We start from the raw sequence: 7,831 nt of genomic DNA on the forward strand, positions 1-7,831 counted from the left end.
ATTTAAGCCCATAAGAAACTGTATTAAGCGACAATCCTGCTCAACCTTATACACATTTTCTTTTTCCCCACACGAACAAACACAGACACATTGATTTTTGTTGCAAAGATTGTTAAGTTCTTCCCATAACCTTTTCATTTTTGTATAATATGCAGTAATATCAAGATTACCTTGAGTTAGATCATTGATATCCTTCTGAATTTGATACAGTTTTGCCCCGTTCGTCTGATCATATCGATCTTCAAGTTCCTTCCAAAGTTCCATCGAGTTACTGAAATATTCTACACTATCAGAGATCTCCTTGGACAGAGAATTGAGAATCCACGATGTAACCATGTCATCGCAACGTTCCCAATGCCGGATATGATGTGAATTGGTTCCAGGTTTCTTGCAATCTCCATTAATGAAGCTTAGCTTGTTCTTCGCTGATAAGGCACGGAGTATACTTTGTCTCCACGATCCATATCCTTCTCCATTAAAAGGAATTGGAACTAGTGCCGCGCCAGGATTATCTGAGGGATGCAGGTACAATGGATTGCTTGAATCAATCAAGCTGGGTGCACTTGTAGTAGTTGAACCTGATTCATCGATCGCCATGATTAACGAAATCAACTCAAATCCAGAAAACCTCAATCACTCAAATCAGAATAAGAGGAAAAAGAGGAAAACAGAGACGAATCCAGAAAGTCTCAATCACTCAAATCAGAGTAAGAAGAAGAAAGAAACAGAGTTAGAAGGAGAAGAAAAACAGAGACGAAGAAGAAGATGAAGCTCTACTATCGATTCTTAACCAAGCTCTGATACCATGTCAAAATACAATCTGCCATAGCTGTAAACTCCATTGGAGTATAATGTGAACATATGTATTGAAAATGAAAGATTAACCTCATTGTTGAAGATGAGAGTTCTTTTATACACAAACTGAAAATTAGAAACTAACTAACCACTAACTAACTATGTGAATTGGTTATGTAACTAACTAACAAACTATAACAAACTATACAAACAATTAACATAACTAACTACAACTTAAATAGCATTTAACACAAACCCCCGCCAAGCTTCTTCTCTGTGGACCCGTGAGTCGTGACGAATACTTCAAAACTAATGAATTTTTGGAGAATACGACACGAATGCAGTAACATTTTTGGAGAGTTCGAACAACTATAGCTAGTAGCTAGTCAGAGTATGCTAAAGCTCATATATCATTCCTACTTTTAACATACGTTTGTGTGGTATGTCAAATACTTTGCTACTTTGCCTCACATTTCTCTTCAAGAAATTATAAACATAATTTATCACAACTCTCTTTGCAATACCAGATCCTTTACTTGCAATCACATCTTGTTCACCTACAAAATGAACAACCCCAACACTATAAGCTCTCTCCACCACTTCTATATCTCTCTCCCTCGAAAACGTAACGTCTTCTTGTATATCACTATCAATCTCCAATTCAATGTTGCTATTTTGTTCTGTCAATACTCTGTTACTCTTTGCTGCATTCATCGAAAGCATGGAACCGCGTCGTATATATTCCTTCAGCCTCTCTGCCAATAGTCTCTCGAACGACTCTTCCTCGTTGTGTACATCATTGTATCCATATCACACCACACATCGAAACACGTAGAGATCACATGGCTTCACTCTCCGGAAGAGGAACCGTTCTTCTACAGGAACTTTGTTTATAGGAAGTGATTTAACAGAAACAAACACGAGGACTGAGTGTAACGCGGGCACATTGTCCACATAATGCTTGAAGATTGGTGGAATTCCATGGACAAGTTCAGAATAGAAAATTGCAAGGCCAGGTAGGCGATGGTAATTTGTTTCATCTACTGTTTCTTTAACTTTCAAGGGAGATATCTTGTGTTCTAGCTCGAAATGATACTTCTTTCGATACACATAGTTCCATACGTACATGATACACATTAGGAACAGAGCGAAAGCCAGTGGAAGGTAACCACCTTGATCGAACTTGTAAAGAACGGAGCTTATGTAGATGAGCTCAACCGTGCCAATGATTAGAACATAGATGATTACAAAAAGAATGTTAGTTTTCCAAATCATGATCATAACCAGCACGAGAAAGCACGATGTTAGTACCATCACAAACACCACAGCTATTCCTGTAAGCAAATGATTTTGGCGCGTGTTAGACATCTGCTTCACCTAAGAATATCAACATTTATATATATATACGAGAAGAGAGGGAACTCTTTAAAATTCTTACCATACGCGTTGCTAATCTTTTCAGTAGTCCTGAATGTAAGAGTGACAATGACACAAGACAACATGAGAAGGTTATTGATTTCAGGAATGTAGACTTGTCCGTGATGTTTGGCTGATGTATGCACAACTTTAACACGAGGAAAACATCCTAACGCCAGGGATTGCTGGATTATAGAGAAAGTTCCCGAAATCAAGGCTTGACTTGCTATGATGGCAGCTAACACTGCCACGATAAATACTGGCCAATATAAACTATCTGCACTTGTCAAGGAGAAAACATAACATGAGTTTTTTGGTTAAACCCCGAAAAATTACCACAAACAAAAGATCATTTACACCTAAAGAGCATTCTAAGAGATCTTAACAACATCATTTATACTTGCCATACTCCGATTTGCATAAAACTTTAGCTTAGGAACAAATGTTTTACTTACGAGGTATGGACTTGTAGAAAGTATCAGCAACATCGTCAATGTTCTTCATTAAAAATGCAGCCTGACCGAGATACGCTAATATGAGGGCTGGATATGTCACACAACACATACTAATCTGTATAGATAGAACACTAAAATGACCAACATCTGCAAATAGTGCTTCGCCTCCTGCAATTAATTATTCAATTATTTTATCTCTAGTAATTATAAGTTTTTCGGTACATATTAAAGTGGTTGTAAGGAAATGAATACCTGTTATGGACATAACTACGCCACCAAGAGAAATCCAAGCATTCTTTTTGTTTCTCTTGAAGTAATCTATGATGTATTTAGGATTAAGAGCTCTTATAACAGTTGGATCGTACTTCACCATGTTGTAAATGCCAATACCAGCTATGAAAATGAACCACAAACTAAGTATAGACGCAAAAGTGTTGCCAACATTTTCCGTTCCGAATCTTTGAAACATAAACAACAATATCAAGATGGCTACTGCAATCCAAATAAGTCGTCCTGCATCCAATGATAACAAACACTATTTCAACTTGTTTCACTATTAAGTATCGTACAACGCTAACTGAAATTTACGAATGTCATTTTAGGCATGTTACTTCCTTTGGAAAAGCAAAATGAAAATTAAAATGCAAGAAGTTACCTTCGGTGAAGACGGAGGGAGCTGCTGCTTTGAGTCCTCCAACAGCAGACAAAACTGACCAAATTAAAGGGAAAAATCAAGTTAGTATAATAGTCCCTCCGTTTCAAAATAAGTTGATATTTTTCGAATTGAGACAGGCGACGTGCCTGCAATGCAAGGAGTGAGGATGCCATCCCCAATAACCATGGAAGTACCAAGCATTGTGGCAATTAGCATAAAAAACTTAGCAAAATTGCTGTTTTCTAGCTTTGACTTGAGCTTTGAAGCTCTACGTGTTCGTCTATCTGGCAAATCAAGTTTAAAAGTCGACACATCTTTGTCTTCAGGTTGTTGACTCGGAATCAATCCCACCTTAGAATATCGACATATCAATGAATATAAAGCAAATGTACCTCCTGCAATAAAAAGTAATATGTTTTAAAAGGACTAGTTTAAATATTCCATTAAAGATAAAAGACATTTTTATCATTAATCCCTAAATAAACTTACCATCTCCGTTGTCATTAGCTTGAAGAACAATGAAGACGTATTTGATGAGAGGGATCAAGGTGATAGTGTAAAAGATAAGAGATAATGCTCCAAGTATATCGTCTTCCAATTTCACACCATTTGGGAAAACTGTCGCAAACACGAACAATGGTGACGTTCCAATATCTCCATACACCACCCCTATGCTCTGAAACGCCAATTTCAGTATCACTGACCACTCTAATGCCTGATCAAAAGAAAAAAGTAAGTTTATTATAGATCGTCAATTTTTCAAAAACAGAAATTCATCCACCCAAGCATTCACCTTCCATGATGGTGGGAGGTTTGACATCGACCCCTACCTTGTATATTATTTGGCAAAAGAATAATTAAGATTAGGGGGACAACAAGAGGAGATTAAAGGGGAATTATGGGCAATGATCATTATCAAATCTTCCATTTCTATTCCTTCCTATCCATGGCCATTATACGAGGACGAATGATCCTTAGGGGGAGATATTGTAACACCTCGTATTCCAGGCTATCTTCAAAGTCAGATTATAAGCCATGCAAGTTGACTTGGATCAAGTTTGAGGGTACATGATCATTGCTGAGAAGATTATATTGCACTCCACATTGTCTCTCCAAAAACATCAAATCTTGTTGTGTGAGTTAGAAACTACATGTTCATATCCATGAATTCTTTCGAAAGTTATCAATATAAGAGTTGTCCAAAAATGGTTCCTCGAGAGCCACAAACTCAACGTATGAAGTTCGAGTAGTTGAATTAGTCTTTCTAAAGGTCCTTTCGATCCCATCCCCCTAATATGTATTCCATATAATGAATTCAATCGATAAAATCTCAAATCACTTGAATCTTCTAGATGTTCACCCTCATTAATTGTTATCCCAAAATCTTGTTACTGATTCGTCGATATTTTGTTAGCCTAAATCAGGATTCAGGACCATATTTCACCTGCATAAGTAGTAGATTTCCAAAATCCAGAACCAATTCAATTCCACTTGAAATCCCTACGAGCTGTGTTAGCCATGGCCAGTTTATTGGCTGCTATTCTTCGAGCTTTCCTCACTTCTTCGTTGTTCAGTGTTGACTATATTCTCTACCTCTTGAATATTGCTCGAAAGTTCTTTCTCCTCCTCAATGTGAATTGTGCCAAGGGCCTTATCTTTGATCCCAGGTCGCGGAGCTTATACCAGCGGACCAAGCACACTTCTATGCCCTTTATGGGTGCACTTCTACTTGTATTTCAATTTCTGTCAGTTTTTAAAGACATATATACATGATTTTCTCCATAGTTAACGATTGTGCACCCCTCCTATACATGTGTTCCGTCTCTAATTGTCAATGACATGTTAATCAGATCATATAGTGGCATGCTCTTGTAGCCAGGATCGGAGGCACATGCAAGTCAGGGTGTTCAATTCTTTGCCAGAAAAAAAATATCTACAAGTAAAATGTTACACAAAGTGATTAAATAACATATTTTGAACACTCTTGACATAACAGATTGTTGTAGCCCACTGGTTTCAGATGTCTTTAATGGTTTCAGACACCTTTGAATGAGCCCGTGCTTGCGTGTCAGCTTGCAAAAAGCCGGGACCCCTCATACTCGAGTTTTCATTCATACCCTTTAAAAACCAGGTCCCAAATATTGATAGAGAGTGTAAGTACCCGAAAATAAAGTCATAAATATTGATAGAGAGTGTTTAATCCCTCGATATGAAACTTTCTGGTATGAATCCGAATTAGTTTAGTTCGAAGACAGTAAAAATAAGAATCTATAATTGTTATTACCTTTTTGACCCCAGGGACCTTGCTAGATTCCAACTCTAAGGAGTCATGTCGTTTTAACGTTTTGCCAGAAAAATTTTTTCCTTCTTGTTGAAGAATGTCTTGATTTTGCTCATTGCTTGACATATCTTTAATCTATAAAAATAAAATTATATTAATTTTTCCTTCATTTGGAGAAAGTTGATTATTTTTTTTTACAATTTGAGTAATCACAAGTGGGAATTTCCTCTAAAATTCTGTATGGGATAAAATGATGTTCCCTCAATAGTCTCACAGGTAAATGGTTACATAGATATATTAACAACAAACATGTCAATGGACTGCCGCAACTCACGCTTCTATGTGTATCTTGATGATCCATTTAGTTAAATTTGGAAATATATAGATTATTTCTATTTAATGGAATAAAAATAGATTGAATTATTTTTACATTTAGTAGTTGAAATTAGGTAGAGTCGGGATTAAGAGTTCGATTATTCTAAAGTTTTGAATAAATCAAGAAACTTTTGTTGATCCATAACACTAGTGCGGAAAGCATTTTCAATTAATTTTTTTTAGGAGGTTCACAAGCTAATGTAGATATACATATTTATTTAATTATCTAATACTAATATATGGTCCGCAAAAGAATTATAGATTTTTTTGAATCCATGAACCCCACTTAGATCCGCGAATTATTTATTAAGATGGAGCATAAATTTGTGTTTGTGTCCGTAAATCATTTGTACAAGCATTTGTGTTTAAAGAGTGCAACCAACACATATAAGTTCACATGAATGATGATTCATGAGCTTCTTCTCTCCACCTATTTGTCGACTTTAATCTCTAACATTCCATCAGTTTAAGATAATGTTTGTTGGTAGTAGCAGTAGAGGTTTTAATCTATTCAGATTTGTAAGGTCAGGTGTTATTTACAGTTTTAATGATTTGACAAACAAAGGATCTTGTAAAGGGACCTGATCATGTGCATCACTATTCGTACAATTGACAGCTAGAAAAAGTACACAAGTTTGATGAGGTTGGTGTACGGTCTCCAAGTGTGACAAAATCCTCGATCAATGACAGTCTTTGAAGGTTGTGTCTATTCTCAATAAGGAAATCCTTCAATTGACACAACCTTAGTTTTTGCATTCAAAAGATTCTCAAGAACAAAAAGCAAAAATCACTCCTCTAAAAGAAGTATTTACAAAAAGAGCAACAGGAATTAGATAGAGCTGCTTGTGTCTTAGGTCTTTACTTTCGTGCTTATATTGTAAATCTAATCATTAGCCATAAAGTAATTAGATCTTTTGTTTGTTAAGTTAAAAGTCTAAACCAGTTGAGGTTATCTGATTTAGTGGGCAACTTTGTTTGCTGCTTAGTCAAATCCTAAGTCATTTAGTGTTAGGTGGATAGTTGGCAACCATGTATTACTTAGTGAATTCTAAGTTAGTTAGAGCCGGGTAGCTTAGTGGGCAATAGTGATATTGCTTAGTTGCTCTATTTGTAGTAGGGTTGCTACATTAAGGGGAAACAAATTTAGAGGTAAATTCATAGGTTGCAAGCAATTGTAATCTAAACCGTTGTTCTGTTTGAAAGAAACAGAGTTTAGTTGGAAAAACCCGTGAGAACAGGTTGTTGTTTTCACCGCTCTTGAATAAGGGGGTTTCCACGTAAAGTGTTTGCATTGCTTTACTTATTGTTTGTGCTTGCATTACTGTTTACCGTGTCAAGAAACCTGGTCCATTGACTCTTAGTGGACACATATATTTCAATATCAGGTCTAATATCCTTTATTTATATTTATATTTTTATGTTTTTTTAATTATTAATAAGAATATCATTTAGGATAAATACTTGAATGATTCAATATCCACCTAAGAAAACAACAGGGTAAAAAATAAATTTCGACCAATTGATTTAACCAATTAACGTTCCATAGCCGTAGTTTATCTAATTATGTTGCATGACTATAGTTTAATTTGTTATGTAGCCTTAGATTGGTATATCTCAATTTTCCAATTTTAAATTTATACGAAAAATTGTTCAATAAAATTCAATTCATGTTTGCAAAAACAACGTTCCCTTCTTTTTCTGATATTTTTCTATTTTTAACCCACTGCACGAGTGGAATACTACTTAGTCAAGTAGAAAGGCCAACCTGAGAGCGAGGCAAGCCGGGAAGGGGCTGAGACTTAGGATTCGAAGACCAAGTCAGAGACTACTAGACGTCTCGCAGAGCGACTCTCA

The 7,831-nt window shown here is 36.0% G+C and overlaps 1 protein-coding gene across 1 annotated transcript; it reads right to left on the bottom strand.

Moving 5' to 3' along the window:
* Positions 1-756: 756 nt before the first annotated feature.
* Positions 757-5,847, bottom strand: LOC101259484 (potassium transporter 5-like). The gene is made up of 8 exons (XM_019215625.3): positions 5,606-5,847; positions 3,811-4,036; positions 3,468-3,716; positions 3,322-3,375; positions 2,919-3,179; positions 2,667-2,834; positions 2,234-2,488; positions 757-2,129 (listed from the first exon to the last, which is right to left on the bottom strand). The coding sequence occupies exons 1-8, from the start codon at positions 5,726-5,728 to the stop codon at positions 1,606-1,608; spliced, it is 1,860 nt and encodes a 619-aa protein (XP_019071170.2). The 5' UTR covers positions 5,729-5,847; the 3' UTR covers positions 757-1,605.
* Between the last annotated feature and the right edge of the window lie 1,984 nt (positions 5,848-7,831).

This window comes from Solanum lycopersicum, chromosome 9, assembly GCF_036512215.1.
Source record: "Solanum lycopersicum chromosome 9, SLM_r2.1".
NCBI lineage: Eukaryota > Viridiplantae > Streptophyta > Magnoliopsida > Solanales > Solanaceae > Solanum > Solanum lycopersicum.